Source organism: Nipponia nippon, unplaced genomic scaffold (genome assembly GCF_047370975.1).
Source record: "Nipponia nippon isolate SJK-2023a ecotype South Korea unplaced genomic scaffold, ASM4737097v1 scaffold_11, whole genome shotgun sequence".
In the NCBI taxonomy this organism is placed as follows: domain Eukaryota; kingdom Metazoa; phylum Chordata; class Aves; order Pelecaniformes; family Threskiornithidae; genus Nipponia; species Nipponia nippon.
The window spans coordinates 25756589-25773100 of record NW_028262302.1 but is presented as its reverse complement, the minus strand read 5'-3'; the positions used below and the strand labels follow the sequence as shown (position 1 = coordinate 25773100).

Below are 16512 nucleotides of genomic sequence, written 5' to 3'. Positions count from 1 at the left end.
AATCTTAATCCAAGCATAAGTGAATTTGTAGTGAAGACAAGGCAATGAGCCAGCTGAGAGCTCTGGTTTTAATTTGACCTACTAACTTGTTTGAAAACTAGCAGCTGTCTCATTTCACTAGGATCTTTACCCAGAGCTGGTGGGAACAAAGGCCAGGAACAGCCGCTACCTCAGCCCCACCGGCCCATCTTCAGGCCCGATGATGATCATCTATCAACATGGCATTTTCTGTGAACTCTCAGCAGGAGAGATGCCAGAAAACAAACCCCTATATGCAGCAAACAGCAGAGTGGGTGGTGTAATTTGCAGAATTTGCCCCAGCTTCACCAATTAGTAGTAATTCCAGACAGTTCTTTCTAACAGCAGCAGCCTGAAAACACAGTCTTTTTACCATCTGAAAATCAACAGAACTATGAGCTATTTTCCTCAGAAACATAACAAAATTTAGGGAACATTGTACATAGATGAAAAGCCATTTTAAAATCTAATTTAAGTTCTGCTTATGAAGTGGTTTTTTTTCCAGTCTTCTAGGTCGTCTCTCTTCCAGACCCCCTCTTGATTTCTTTTTATCTATTTGATTTTCTCTCCTCTTTTGTGCTTACATTTGCTCTCTAAAAATCTGTATTTCCTAGATAAAACATCTTCAGAAAAAAGTTGTGGTAAAGTTTTCAGATATTTCCAATTTCCTTCTACGCCTGTTATTAAACCAAAACTAAATGCCAAATGTAAATTAACATTAGTGAAGTATAGGTTTCCCAAATACAGGGGTTTTAATTAAAAAAAAATTCCTCAGAAGTCTCACTATTTTTTCATACATGCTGCTCCAAAATTCAGCCAGCCTTTTATTCCAGCCTCTTCATTGACAAAACTCTTCTCCCAATCAAACCTTTAAGCCTTTTAAAGGTGGCATAAAAATCAGGGTGATATGCAAAAAATGTCAGCTATCCATTTTCCATCCCTCCTGGCCTATCTCATGTGGTGCCACAGGCACAAACTTCTGGCTTCAGAACAACATCAGGTCATCCTCCCTGCACAGCAGAGCATTACTTGCGTGCCCCATTCTCAAAAACTGTAGTCACTCCTTCGTCCCACCTGAAACTGCTCCTCGGCCCCCCTGGCTCCTTTGGGCAGGGGATGAGCTGCAACCTGACAGTGGCCAGGAGGGAAAAGTACTGAGACCATGGACTCACTACTGGTGAAGTGTTTCCACATCATCTTAGCTCTCATACCACAGCTTATGTCACCCCAAGCCATTTGTCTCATCTGTGTATGCCTTTTTCTGACCCCTAGGTTATAAGCTCATTGAGGGACATTATAATTGTACAGCCTTTGAAACTAAGCTGTTGAGATAATGCCCTGCAACCAATCTCAAAGGTAACAGGGAAGCTCAGCCCTAGTCCCATACGGTCCTTAACCTGACAGCTGAGGCCTTCAGAAGAGAATATTTTGTGATATACATCTATAACCACAAGCTGTGCCCAATCCTGCCTATTTATAAGAAACCAGTTTTGTTAGACAAGAATAACTTTCCATTACAGTTAAAGAGATTTGACAGCGATGGAAAGTTTTGAATGTTCTGAAATTGGAAAATTTGAAACGATAACCAGAGGCAGTGTCCCCCAGCGTGGAATCCATCCCTCGAGACTGCTCAGCCTTAATACATGTCTGCCCCTACCTCTCAAAGAGGAGTATTTTAGAGCCAGATAACACTTGTTTGAAATGCATCTCCTGGTACTTAGTTTGTTTGGTGCTTTTTCTCTGGCTGACTTTATTACTCGTAATGCAATTTCCTTGCTTACACCTGAAGCAATCCTTCACTTCCACGGTGATTAATCTTTCCTTCTAAAGCAAATTTATACTGTTTTTAGTCATTCCTTCATCTCCTTCACAAAGGCCTTTGCACCAAGTTGCTGATTGCTGAATTGTTCCAGTTTTGCATCTCTGTAATCCATCCACCTACCCTGAAAGCAGGCTGTATTTCTTACAAGAGACACCGTGATAGATGTGATTCTATAGGTCACATTTATCTTCCAAGAAGGCCCAACAACTCCATAAGCAGGTTCTTGTCTGATATGGCCCAGGAAAAAAAATTAACATTCAGGGCAGTTCAAGGGCTTCTAACCTCTCAAGACCTGAGAGGAATGAATTTGTGCTTTGAGCATATTTAAAATTTCCTTCTTCAGATACCGTGCCACATGCTCACTTCAGAGACTGAGAGGACCACAAGCATTTGTCTCGCACCACCTGCCACAGCGTCTGAACCACCGTGCAAAGTGCGTTTGCTTTCTTAATGTGCCACCAGACATGTAGTGGAAGGAGTATTTTTCTCAACACTGCCCAACAACGTCAGCACTGTTGATAGCGAGGAGGTTTGTGTTACAGGTAGAGACTGCAGCTGTCCATGAAAACTCTTTTCTAAGCAAGGTTTCCAGAAATAAGATGTAGTAGAAAGGCTTGAAGAGGAAAAACCCTAGACATCTTCACATATGTGCCTGCCAAAAAGTCTTGGGAGTCCCACAGAGGAACCAGATGGCCCCATATGTGATAATAAAACAAAAAAGACAAGGAGGAAATGCATTAATAACCAGGGCAGCCAGCTCATTTAGAAACACGACCTACACAGGGCCCTTCCCCACCAAACACCCACAGTGACTCTTCCCTTCAGATTTTCTGTCTTCTACATTAACCCCAGTAAACCAGGCTGCAGGTAAACAAGAAAAGACAGTCCGTGGCCACTGCAGCCATGGGGATAACATTAGCCATATTTTCTTAGGCAGATATTTAAAATGGCAACCAACGCTAAGGCAAAATAATAGCCATTTTCCCTGTTAAGCCCCGGCTCCACACATCCCCACAGTACAAAATATCTGTAGAGCACAGGGTTTGGGGCTTGCCCTGCTTCTGCCTGCCTGGGGTTGGGGAGACGTTGTGCCTAGAGAGACCAGACCTCCCTCCCCATGCCAGGGCAGGAGGCACCTCAGCAGCCCCCCAAACCCTGCACACACACCCCCAGGTGCTGCAGGCAGCCGAGGGCAGCCAGCACCACTGCAGAGGATGAGAGCACCATGGCGGATGGACCAAGCCTCAACATGGTGGCTGAGCCAGGCCTCGCCATTGACAAGCAACCAGGCTCTCAGGACCCAGGACCACGCCCTGCCCTCACCCCATCCCCTCACCCCAGGACAGAGAGACAGACCTCCTGAGGGGTCTGGCTGGGTCTGTCCCCCCAGTAGACCTCCCAGGGTTATGGGGGTGTGTAGACCCCACCCCATGCCAGCCTCCTAGAGGTGCCAACAGGGAGGTCGTGACATGCACAGGCATCCAAGGGAGGCCTTGGGCAGGAGATGACCTCACCCCCTTCCCCACATTGCATCCATGGGGGCAACAGCTGGATTGTTGTTCCTTGTAGAAGTCGTTTCTGGGGAGCGGATGATTGGTTAGGAATTTTCTTCATTGTTGCAACCTCTGTGCTTCTGGTTCAAGGCTTTCCTCTGTCACAGACAATGAATCACGTCAAGATTAGACCAAAATATTACAATAAACCTAGAAGAGTCTTGGCCAACGTATGAAACAGCCTTCTCACAAAACACAGTGCATACAGTACTTTTAGGTCCTAGAAGTTAAACTTGATAATTTCTGGCCTTGGAGACTGTGCTTGCATCCCAACCTTTCAAAACATGCAAGATTTAAAAATATTAATAATAAAGCTTAGATTCTTTATTTTGTTTTTCCAAGCCTGCAGCCTGCAGTTGAGTTGCATTTTGAAGCTTTCCCATGGATATTTTTAAATGCAGTCATCTGCAGTCATCTGTGTTTGCAGTCATCTGTGTTTTACAGTTATCACTAAAAACAGGGGCTCTAAGAACACATATCCTCTATTCAAAATTGAAGATAAAATAGTGATTGTATGAGGGAATATCACGTGCTGATTATTTCCATGTGAACTAAGCTCATAGAGACAAATAATCAGCAGGATATCACCCCTTTTTAATTACCTAAAAAAGTCTAATAGAAAGTGCTGCAACTTTCCTCTGGAGATAAGCAGCTTGTTAGTAGATGGCCCCTTTCTTTCCTACATATTTATGGCTGCTGCCACATTGCCAAGCTATTACTGGAGACCTTCTTCGTTCCCAATCAGTATTGATTTATGGCTCAGCAAGGGACAATCAGCAAAGGTGGTGCCATCCTTCACCTCTAGCACTCCGAGAAATTGCATTGGAAATTGAACTGTGCCAAGAACACACGTGTTAAATGATCTGCTGTTAATCCTGTATGGTGTTGGGTACATACACAGGGCCTGATCCCAAGCGAGATGAGCATCCTCCTCTCCTCCTGATGTTTGCAGGAGATGAGGGTAATCAGTGTCCACTGCCTTGTAGACTGTGGTAATGCTCTTCTGCAGTTTGAGTATGCAAAGTATCTCCAGTTAACCCCCAGAACAGATGGATCCATGTCTTCATTTCACTGCAGGCAGAATACTATTATCTGGGCGAACACAGTAATCCCTGGAACTGCTTATAGACGTGGACTAGTAGAACACTTATCCTATCTGGCTTAAAAAAAAAAAAAAAAAAGTCATCTGTTCATTGCATGACAGCCAATTTGGTAACTACAAGATAAAATTTTGCTAGTAAGAAGGGAAGGGCCCTCTTTTTCTGAAAATCTTTTTAAGCCTTAGGCAGAAGTCAGGCCTCAATGAACTCGGTGGTTGCAGAGCGCAAGCAGTTTCGTACCTGACTGAAATTCAGGCACCTCTGGGCCAAGGAAACAAATTGATTTCTGTAATACCAAAGTACAAGGGAGAATTTTCTTGGGGAATTTAGGCCCTCAACTGGAAGTTATACTTGAGGAAAAACTATAGGTTGTTTCCTTTTCAAGTAATGAAGCATTTCTAGGTAGTGTTTTAACCATTTTTCCTGTTGTTTTTTTTTTTTAAATTATGGTCCCACTGTTGCGGTAATACAGATAACTTCATAACATTTATCAGCGGAATTGTAGATTTTAATGGAAAAACAATAGTAACTTTCCTGTTACCTAATGAAATATAATAATTTTTCCTGCAAAATCAGCCTCAAAATCAGGACTTCTGATGTGAAATAGTAACTTTTTTTTCCCAGCAGATATTTCAATGTAGCGCTTCACTAGAACTTAAAACACTTCCACAGTTGTGAAGGACTTCAAGCTCTTTATCACTTAACAAAAAATTTCTAGTGGCTATTATATGAAAGGTCCTCCGCAAGGCTATCTCCTCTCCTGGAGACATGCCTTTTCAATTGCCATCATGCTACCTGTGCAAGTCCAACAAGACCTTATCTGCAGACGTTGCTTTCAAACTCCTGTCAAAGATGAGGGTGGTAAGTATGGTACAGACATACAAAGCGCATGCATGTGCAAAGGACAGGTCATAAACTGGGATGGTTTTACAACTGCAGCAGGACATTTAAGCTAAGAAATACTTTGATTTCTAATTCCACAGTTCTAGGAATTTATTGCTGCCCCGTATCAGAAATAAATTTAGCTACTGCATTGATCATCAAATGGGGAAAGTCAAATCCTGCCCAGCCTTATGGTGAGAGGAGCTGGGCAACGCAGCACCAGCTTACAAGAGCTACCAGGATATCAGGCCGGAGTAAGCAGGGGTAATGTTGTCTGGGAGGATCTGCTCCCTCCTCCCTTTTACTACTACTCACAGTCTGAACATGGATAAAGCAAATACATGTTCAACATGAATGAAAATGTACGTCTCATAAATCATCTGCTTCCTGGCAAGTTTATTAGAGTAAAAACTAAGATGTGAATTCCAGTAAATTTCCCCCCCTCTATTTACTTGTGCCAGAAAAAAACTTTTGCTTTGTTTTCACTCATTTCTATTAATCTATCCATCACAACATGAATCTCATCTGGTTACCTTTGTCCCTGTGTACAAAATTATGTCACAGCAAATAGGATTCATAGAGGGAGACATGAACCAGTCTTTCTTTATAGCATCTTCCTAACTCCCAGGAAACAAGAGGAGGCATGAAGCGCCACGTGCATTTGCAAGAGTTGACGAGCCTTTAAAATTTTGTCACAAGTCTAATGATGGCCTCACTGGTGCTTGGTTGTCTCTGCTGAGCCTGGAATACCTTTCTTGGGATCACAAAAATTAGTAGTTGATAATAAATGACAAGGGCAATCTTTTCTTCCCAAAGAGAATGGACTAAATCTTGAGTTCATATAATCTGGAGAGAGCTGCTCTGACTTCAGTAAATCTACTTGTCCATATCAGATGAGCATCTGTAATATTCTCTTCCTGCTAAATAAACACAGATACTCTCTAATAGTTAATACACTAGTGCAATAATTGCTGGGAAAAATATGTGCGTGGTTCCCTGCAATCCCCTCTTGTAAACTCGCTTTCGGCACAAAAAGAGCCACATAGGCAATTGCCATCTGCTTATTTTATCAACTTATTTTATCTGCTTACTGTATGTAATCTATTTCCTACCTTGAATGACTTAGATTCACAGTGCTTGTTTCTAACTCCTATTTGGGAGCTAGTGTTAATCTCCCTGACCAATAATAAATTCTAATTTCCAAACCAAAACTGTGGAATGTAATATTTTTTTTTTCCTGTGTCAGCGTTAAGCAGCTTAATTAAGCACTAACTTAAACAGCTTTCAGCCTTGCTGGTGTTTACCCCCAGTGTATATGTAAAGAGCAACTATATCCCCCCTTCACAGCCTTCATTTTGCCAGCGTAATGAAGCCAAACTCTTCTGGACTTCATTCCTATAACGGATGTAATGTTCCTGGACTACATTCCCTTGGATACCCCTAATAGCATTTCTCTGCCCCACTGAGCACTTTCATACTGTGTTCAGCCAGGGTTTTCTCATCAATATTTGTTTCTAACCAGCAATCTTCTAGCCAACAAGAGAATTTTCTGTTATCAATCCAGGACATAGTTGAAATATGGCTGATATTTGGGAAACTTCAGTACTGACCTCTCCTTTTGATGCTACCAATTACCATCTGCTCCTGAAGATCTTAAAATCTTCTGTTAATTGAAGTTTTGTCTGCTTCACTCATAATTTCTCTCATGGCACCATATCAGGTACACGACTCTATAGCAGCTTCTCTGTCTGATTTCTTTTGCAAAACTTAAGTTATGATATCGTAGTTCATCCTGCGTAACAGAGATCATAGAATTTCACTCTAGAATGCAAACTTACTCAAGTCTCTTGTGACTGAAGAGCTGTAGGAGTACCTTTGGCTAAAAGGCAGTAGAAACAATGTTTTCTTTTAATTTGCGCTATTGGTATAGTACGTGAGTCATAGACTTGTGATTGCTGTTGGGAAAAGTGGGCGAGATAAAACACTAGAGACGAAGAGAGATTCCTGATGTCAGAATTAAAATTTAAGCTTATTTCTGAAAGTCTGGCGTTCAAAAGTGACACTAGTAGTATCAGAATTTTATACTCCTTAAGTTTTTATTTAAGCTAACGTGAACACTTGGAGTATACTTTTTGATCGTTTTGCTTTCCGTAGTTCATCACAGCTTTCTATTCCAGCTGAAAAAAGTTGTAAATTGTCTAGGTTTTGAGGGGAGAGAGAGGTGGGGAAGGTTTCCAGGACTTCAAAATTTCCAACAAGAAGGAACAGAAGAGGTGCTTCCTCAAATGAGTTCTTCTGAGAAGGTTACAGCCCCACCGCTTCCTAATTAACTGCTGCAGATTTGCTGATAATTGGCAAGTTAAGCTGATGTTCTGTTGGTAACTGTTTAGTGATCACGTTTAGCCTGTGCTGAAGGTGATAATTTTTCACTTAGTGTAACAGGCTAGTCATTGTGTGGATGGTGGTTTCTCCAAGCAAGCATCTGTGGAATTAGGAGAAATGAAATTAGGCTTCATGTCTAACTTGGCAAATGAAGAATGTTTTGTGTAAAGACATCTGCTATTCAAGTCACTCCATTGCCTGGATGTTACATATCCTTTTTTTTTTTTGGTCACGTCTATAAAACATTACAGACATTTTTGGACTGGTCTGGGCTACTTTACATCACTTTAGCTAAATTAGGGGGCTGTACAAAAGAAGTAAAAACATAACTAATGTCCTCTTTACAGCTTGCTCATAAAGGGAAATACATGCAGAGGGGCCTTACTGTGAATCACGATTAGCTTCACTGGACTGAATTATTTTTTCAGCTTAAACAAAAAGAGCCATGAGGAGGCATAAATTGCAACCTTGAGGCTGAATCACTTTGGCATTCAGTGAACATGAGAAAAGAGTCTGACTTGCTAGTTAAGGGGCAGACAGGAGGGAAAAGCAATGAAAGCATGTCAGCACAGGGCTACTTTGTCTTTTGGTTTTCTTAGACAGACTCCTTCTGCAGCTCTATCCCATCCTCTTATTTTCATCCTGCTCCCTTCAGCATCTCCTAGCATTTTGACTGAGGCAGAGCAGGAGCGAAAGGGAACATGAGAACATGGGCAATGCAGAGATGGGCACATCCCCGTCAATGGGGGCTTGCCAGCATACTGGGCAGAACAGTCTACCCACATACCTGCCTGTCCATGTAACTTCACCTTGCCTTGCACACACACACGGTGATGTCCCCCAGATTATAAATCTGGCATACTTGTAGATTTAGCACTCTTTCTAGGGAAGCTGCGGAGGTGGTGAAGATAGCCGGGCTTGTGGCAGGTTCAGGGGGTTCAGGTGCCCTTTCTGGCTCTACAGAGCTCATCCTCCCCCCAGAACAGCTACCCATACAAAGAAGAAAGTAGAATTGTGGAAGTGGCAAGTCACAGGCATCTGACTTGCTAGCCTGGAGCTACTTGGATTAGATGGTGACCAGAGGAGAGCACCAACAGACGTGAGCTGATCGTTCACTTACGAGCAAATGCCAAAGACAGGGAAATGAACAGGCCAGGTAAGAGGGAGAAGCAGGTCAAGCCCATGTACCTACTTACAGTCAACTCCCATTTCCACGCACACCTGTGGAGAAGGAGCGTCCACGCTCAGTGCCTTTCCCCTACCATGGCAGAAAGCAAGGTTTTGCCACTCTCTCCTGTAAAGGTGCTGAGCAGCAAGAAAGCCTGGCAGAAATAAATAGAGACCATTCTTCCTTCCATTTTCAGGCACTGCAGCTATTGACTCTTTTATCAGTGGACATGTCTCACCCTTATCCAAATACCATATGTCCCACAGAGGCTGCATGTGACAGCCAGTCTTAGCAGGCTCCTTGATGCCAGCAGCCTCACTCCACTGATTCCCGGCATCCCAGGAAGCTTGCATGCAAGTCCACTGATGGAGCATCTTTTAATTCTGTGCCTGAGAAAAGAAAATATTAAGAAGAGCCAGGAAGAAATACCTCACACTTGGTGTTTGCAAAGCCGCACTGGGCAAACACATGGCTTGCCACATATTTCCCTGGGCCCATATGGAGAAGGAAAGGCTGATAAGCTTACAGTTGACTGACTTGTAACCCACCAGGGCAGGGATGGAAGCCAGCTGCCATCTGAAAGCATGCAGGGAGATAGCAAAAGCTGTGGGGAAGAAGACAGACTCTCTTTAACTGGATTAGAAGCTCACAGAATATTATATCATTCTTATCTCCTCCCAATTCCACGGCTTTCCTGGCACCGATGTGTTTTATGATCCTACCCACACTAGATTAATATCAAAGAGCAGAGAAAGCATAAAAGAGATCAGTACCAGCTCAGAGGCAAATACATAGGCTAGAAGAAGAGTGGTGCTGAGGCACTGAGAAGCAGGGAATCAAAACCAACTATGTTAGAGAATATTCACATTTTACATCAAACTGCCAATGGGGTATTCATTTCAAGGTACATAAGCAGATATTCAAGTGACATAAAGCACTGACAGAGCTCTTCAGTAACTATCAAACCTCTTCTTAACAGGCAGCAGTTTAGGAGCAGACTTATAAAGTTTCTGGAAGGTACAGGTGAAATCAAGGAGAAAATGTTTTAAAGTCATAGAGCCTGAAAAAGACACATTTGTAGGTGTATATGTTCTAACAAATTTTTTTCTGCCACCAGCACACCACTCCTGATTTCATATCCCCAAGCCAGAGTTAAACTTGTTTCAGTTTAAGTTAGCACAGTCATTTGGGCTGGCTTTCAAAGGCAGGCTCAGCAGGTAGCCCTGTTATCTTCCTTGAAAGGCAGCACATGTTGAACACAGCTGGCTTCCGTACATTAGCCAGCCAGTTCCCAGCCATGGAAAGGCCTCGTCCAGACCTGTCCTTGCATCTAAACAAGCCTCCCAGCTGAGACATCCACCTTAGAAACCTCTCAGCTTCCTCTCCAGAAAGGGAGTATCAGCACCTCAAACTACCCAGAGACAGAGGATGAGAGACGCTGCTTGGGCAAAGTGTTGAGCACACACCTAACTCCAACCACCTGCACAACCTCACTTGGTTAGACGGCTCTTCAAAACATCCATACACTTGTGTACCTTGCTAAAGCCGCCTTTGAACTAGGGGGACAACCCGACTCCTGAAGGACAACTGATGTGGTGTCACAGCCAGGTTCCTGTCTGAAGACAAAAGGATGGTGTAATTCCCTCCCTTCCCTGCCATTTTACCCAGGCAGTGTGAGCTGCTTCCCAGGTTCCACCTGTCTAGAAAACCTCACAAGTTTGCAGCTTTTACCAGTCAAGCTTGTCTACAGCTGCTCTTCACTCTGGATGCAAATGAAGATCAGAAATAAAAGGGCTTTACAGCCTGTGTACCTCAGAGCACAGCTCAGCCTGTGAATATGAGTCATCATGGTAAGTATCTTCAGCCATCTACTGTAATCACACTAAAATATTTTAAAATATAGAGCTCAGTGTTGGTTTTTTCCCTCGCTTGTTTGAAAACCAAAAAAGATCGAGGTATAACCCCTCCCCATAGTGCTGCTCTGTGGATGAGACTTCTCAGGGAACACAAAGGTCACCACAAGCTTTCACTCCCATTTGCACGGGGGCTCTGTCATTGCAGGTGGTATAGCAGGACCATGAGTTAGTAGAGGTTCACAAACAAGGCTTGTGAGAGCCACAGGCATGATGTATTTCTCCAGGCTTCCATGTTCAAAGGTGTCACGGAAAGCGCTGCTGTGATCCCAGGAAGCTGATAGTGGCCATGGGCAGCACAAACAACCCAAGCCCTGACTAAAGTCCTCTGCTTCTGGTGTGTCCCAGGATGGTCTTCCAAATTAGTTCCACCCACAAGGTTAACCCATCCCAGCTGCTCAGCAGCACTTGCCCACTTGCAGGCTGTTACTGCCAAATATATGTAAAGTCAGGGTGGCCCCAAGGAAGTTTAGGAGCTGGGCTGGAAAGGTGGGATGTGAGGAAAGATAGAAGTAAAGGGTATGAGTTTGAGAGGTGGGTGTGCAGGGGTGCAGTCAGGGCCATGAGGGCCTGGAGTGGAGGGCTGTGGGTTTTGAGACAGGGTGATGCTGGAGGAGACAAGAATGGGGGTCTTGGTCTCTACTGATTTAGGCTCTTAAGACTACTTGGACTGCCAGAAGGTTTTATTTTGTTTGATTTCCAAGTATACAGGAGATGTAGCCTTTAAACCCCACTTAGGGTTCGGCATTACAGAAGGCTAGTCTTGGATAAAACTGTACTGGCAGTGCTTGGGAAGAACACATTTGTGGGACCAATGGGATGGGACTTTAAATGTGCTCATTTTCAAAATTAATGTGTTGGACCCACGTACTCATCTTGTAAGTAATAAGAATTCTGAAGGTCAGTCTTCACCCTCAAGGATGCTCGCACAGGCTGTACCGTCTTCCTCGGAGATACAGGGTACGTACTGGCTGTTTCAATGCACTGGCAGGAAAGGCTGAGAGACAGATAAAGCTGGGGGTAGGTGTTGAGTTTTAACTCCTGGCTTCAAACTACACATGCTAAAACAAACATATTCCATTTGATCAAAAGCAACGTATGTCACTTTGAGGCATTCAGTTTTTCATTGAGAAAATATGTTCATATCTAGCTGCAGGTGACATTTAAAAAGACGCTCTCGTATTTTTAAATAAGAGCAAGGAATAATATTTAAATATAAACCTTAAATGAAAATACAGGTATTTGAGACTCCTGACAAGAATTAACCAGCCCACAGCCATGCCAATGTTTCTGCCAACTCCTCATGTGCATTTGGGTTGTACGTTTACACAAACAGAACCGCAGCCTGACCTAGGACAGATGTCACTGTGTCCATCGGTAACTGAGATGAAGGTGAATTAAATGAATTAATCTAAGGAAAGACTTCAAAGAGTTCAGGTAAGTGTTTAAGGATCTAGTTCTTTGTGGAAAAAATAAGTGCTGCATAAAAACTTTTGTGATAGAAAAAGAAAAAAAACTGCAACGTGGCTGAAAATGTTTTGATGTTCACATTTTTATACCAAAAAAAAAATATTTCCACAGGTATGTTCCACAAATAGGCAAATCATTCAGTACTTAACTAATTGTTTGTTGTGAAGCACTTTAGATAATGTTCAGCAGCTGTTTCTCTTGTCTGATGGCTCTCAAACACCAAATGCCAATTTTTAAAAATCTTCACCTTTGAAGAAGACGAATGTTTATTTCCATTCCCAGCCTCTGGGTTCAGTATTGGTACCATGGCTTAAAGCAGATTTCAAAGAACAGCTTTGGATAAGAGAGTAGCATGACGATAAGGACATTGAGAAGTAAGTCCTTTGTGTTGTGCTGACCCCTCCCATAGTGCGTTGCTTATGATGTGCACAACGTGCAAATGGAGGAAGAGACAATTACTGCATGTTCCTGTTATCTGCTAACACCACTAACAAAAAAACCCCAACTATATGCTAAGATCTTTCTTTTATTTCTGTACTCATCAAGATGTGAAACTGATAAATGAGCTATGTACTACAGATGATCTTGTCAGACTGCACCATTTTGTAAGGGCAAAGTGTGTGCGGATCTCAAGGAGGGAGAGAGAGAGAAAATGCTTCTTTTGCATGGTATGCGTCCAGTTTGCATATGTCAAGATAATCCCAGTGGCAAGAAGGGGGAGAACTTTTTACATTTAGTAACATTTATTTCTGCATTCGGTATCAAGTACATAAGTGCAAATATTCAGAGTCCATAATTAAGTCCATTAGGAACTACAGAGAATGTAATACAAATTGTAATAAATTTAACATGCTGGAACTTTCCAGTTACCATACATGTAAATCAGCCTGTCAATCCCTTACGACAAAAGTACTGGGTTTTGTTTTCATTTTTTTGAGCTATACAAAACTGATTACCATAAGTACCGATTACTGTTTATTTTATTTGTGCTGGAAAACACTAAAACATCAGTCTACAATTCTATATAGTTAATAAGGATGAATCCAACCAGCAACCCAGTGACGTAGAAGCAATTTTAACTATTGCATCAGTGCGCTAAGCAGGAAAGCCCCTAGCCACATGTAACATTAAAAGTTATAGAAGCAATGCCAACAGAAGAAGGAAAAACACTAAAAAAATAAAATAAAAAAGGTCAATATTATTTAGGCTCTCACCATCATGCACTTTATAAGCAACACAAAAAAACACATCTAGTACACTTTTCTCTTTACTATACTTTAGTGCTTGACACAAGTGATTGCAAATATTCTAAGTGCAGAAGCAGCAGGGGAAAAGCACTGCTTCCGAGTTTTATGTTTCTAAGATTATGGTGTCGAGGAAAAAAAAGAACGATAAATTTGCAGTAAAGTGTAAGAACAGAGCTGTTTCACTCCAGATTCCCCTGTTATTCACTACTGTAGTCGATGAATTCTTGATGTCTGCTTTACTCTGCCTTTCTCTTAGCACCTGGGATTTTAGCTTGAATCCTAGAAATAAAGAAGAAAAAAAAAAAAAGGAGGATTATATGGTCAGGCAGGTATTCCATTCCAGTGGATCCCCACCTGGAGTCATATCCAGGGGTAATCTCTTTAGCTTGCGTTCAGCGTTGTCGCAACAGGTGGACCAGAGTCTAATAAGAAAAGGGGGTGATGCCCATCTATGTGTTCTTACAGGCCCCTAGTTGTAAATCGCCTGGGTTTTGGTGGTTCATGTAACCATGGGATATGCTTGGTGATATTCTCCCACCTTCATTATTCTACCATGGCCTATTTTCTCTTGGAAGCCAGGAATGAAGTTTAAACAAGCAATTTTCAGTACAGACTTATAGTCCTGCCCAAGGCTAAGGGTTTTGCAGAATCACAGAAATATTGGCTGGGAAGGACCCCTGGAAGTCTTTTCAAGTTCCTGCGCGAGGCAGGACTATCCCCAATGCTAAATCAGGTCGGCCACAGCTTTGTCTTGCTGCATCTTGAAAACCTCCAAGGAAGGAGGTTCTGGCACCTCCTTGTGTAGCCTGCTCCAGTGCTGTCCTAATCTCCTAGTGAAAAAGTTTCTCCTAATGTCCAACATGAACCTCCTAAGCTGGATTTATGTTGTTGCTCCTTGTTATAACATCTGCTGCTACTGAGAAGAGTTTAGCTCTATCATCTTGTAACTTCCCATCAAATACTCATAGGCTGCTATGAAATCACTCCTTAGCTCCCTCCTTGCCAGGCTAAACAAGCCCAGTTTCCTCAGCATCTCCTTGTAGGTCACTTGCTCTTTGTACCTCGCCATTCTGTAACCTTCCATTGGATACCTGCTATTCAGTCAACTTTTGCAAAGCTACAGATATAAACTGCTGAGATGTATGGATCTACCTTCCAGTCCAGTCGTTCTGTTTCATTAATTCCCAAGTGTGAAGAACTGTGCTTAGACCCTCACTGTGCCCTTAGGGATCCCACAAAAGCTTTTGATACAAGCAGCGCATTAGGAACTAGAGCAGACTTCATCAAAACTTTCATCCAGGTCTTCCATCCATTCCATGGTTGTTTGAAACACTCGAGATCATGGTGCTTCCAGGTATTTTCTTTCTGTAACAGGGTGGTGTTCTAATTCCCACTTTGTTCATTTATAGTTCATTATTAATGCTAAAGGACAGAGTCCCTGAATGCAAAAACCCAGGTGTGGGGTGGTCAGTGGGGAAGGGAGTTAATACATTTCTTCTGGTTTGTCTTGGCCAGGTAAAAGTATGGACATCGGTCCCCGGTTGGGCTGCTCTGTCCACAGCTCCCCCAAATGGCAGGAGAGGGGAGAGAAGGATGTACGGTCACAGTTCTATGTCAGTCTACACTCAGCTGAGAAGGCTTGTGTGCTCCTCCAGGGATCTGTCCTTCCACAGGCTCCTACATGCCAGGAGCTGGGGAGGACATCATTGTCCCCAGGACACGTTGTCCCCAGGACCACCCAGCTCGTAGCCACCCCGAGTGCACCGCAACCTCACAGCAAGACTTCTGTTCAAGTCTGCTGCTGAACTCACTTTGCCACAACAGTGTTTATGTGGGTCCGCACCAGTCCCAAGTATTGATCAATCTGTGCCTGCAAAGAGCAAAAGGAGACCAAGTCAATCAGGCATCAACAAGGCAGAACCACCCGGACACCTGACCTACACCGTGCGGACAGACTTACCTGGTACTTGTCATATACAACGGGGAGAGTAAACATAGACACCACAGCTGAGGAGAAAAAGAGCACACTGTTATATTCCTGCCGATCAGATTCCTCCAGAGAAGAGACCTACTTCAAATAGCGACAAACATGCATCATGCCACTTGGTCAGCTGATCCACCAGGGATCTTTGTATTAAAAATGAACTTTGCTCAAACCTCCCAAATATGGAATTTCCCATTGCTCTGGGACTAGTCGCTGCAAAACCATAAAATACAAATTAGTTCTAGCAGGAGGGACAATGTAATGGGAATAATGAATATTTACTGGAAAGGGAAATAAATGTTGATGGTTTAACTGTGGGGAAGGCACAACGAAGATAGAGGATAGGCTGTTTAGTCTAAGTAGAAATCATGAGGCACTTAAGTTAAAAATAGATTTTAAAAGAAATGTTGATTTTTACCCATTATCAGAAGAGTCAAGCCATTGAAGAGGGCTCCCACATAAGTCAGCAGCCACATTAGTACTGCAAACTAAATTAAAGACGGATCATTACATTACCACCACTGTCAGCATAGAAGAAATTAGTTCACTTAACTAGCTAACATAATGGCACATTAGCCTTTTTTAATGTGTAAGGGGACTTCTTAAGTAAGGCACGCTAGAAACTAGGTACTTTTTCTGGGTGTATAAACCCCATTCTCCATTCTGCTGTTCACTGCTTCTCACCCTCTTAGCTGAGCTTTCACGTATATTTAGGGCTTAATTGCATACATTTAGGACTGTACATTGAGCATGGCACAGGCAAATTTCTGCATCTAATTTTGGTGATGGCAAGGGTCATCCCACACAGGTTAATCACAGCCCCACAGTGATAATCCTAGTGACTGAAAACTCTTGAGGCTGGGAGATGGGTACGCTTTTCTAAAAATCTTTAGTAATTAGGAGCCTAACCCATGTCTACTCTCTTAACGACCTTCCCTTTGTTCTGAAGAACACCTGCTTTGGTGTAAGGCTG

General features: G+C 42.9%; 1 protein-coding gene and 1 long non-coding RNA gene across 5 annotated transcripts in view; one reads left to right on the top strand and one right to left on the bottom strand.

Annotated features, from left to right (window-relative positions):
* The first annotated feature begins 11333 nt into the window (after positions 1 to 11333).
* On the top strand, positions 11334 to 15360 carry LOC148056892 (uncharacterized). Of its 2 annotated transcripts, none has more exons than XR_015702387.1 (3): positions 11334 to 11798; positions 12175 to 12275; positions 15071 to 15360. It is a non-coding gene; the product is annotated as an uncharacterized LOC148056892 (long non-coding RNA). The 2 variants fall into 2 exon arrangements; XR_015702386.1 differs by having other exon boundaries at positions 12077 to 12275.
* RTN1 (reticulon 1) overlaps positions 13030 to 16512 on the bottom strand; it is a 122240-nt gene continuing 118757 nt past the window's right edge. For all 3 annotated transcript variants that reach the window (XM_009461692.2, XM_087747985.1, XM_009461693.2), the window contains 4 exons: positions 15958 to 16027; positions 15516 to 15562; positions 15367 to 15425; positions 13030 to 13834 (listed from right to left, as the gene is read on the bottom strand). In XM_009461692.2, the coding sequence (XP_009459967.2) occupies positions 13792 to 13834; positions 15367 to 15425; positions 15516 to 15562; positions 15958 to 16027 (219 nt within the window). In that variant the 3' untranslated portion in view covers positions 13030 to 13791. The remainder of the gene's footprint in view (positions 13835 to 15366; positions 15426 to 15515; positions 15563 to 15957; positions 16028 to 16512) is intronic.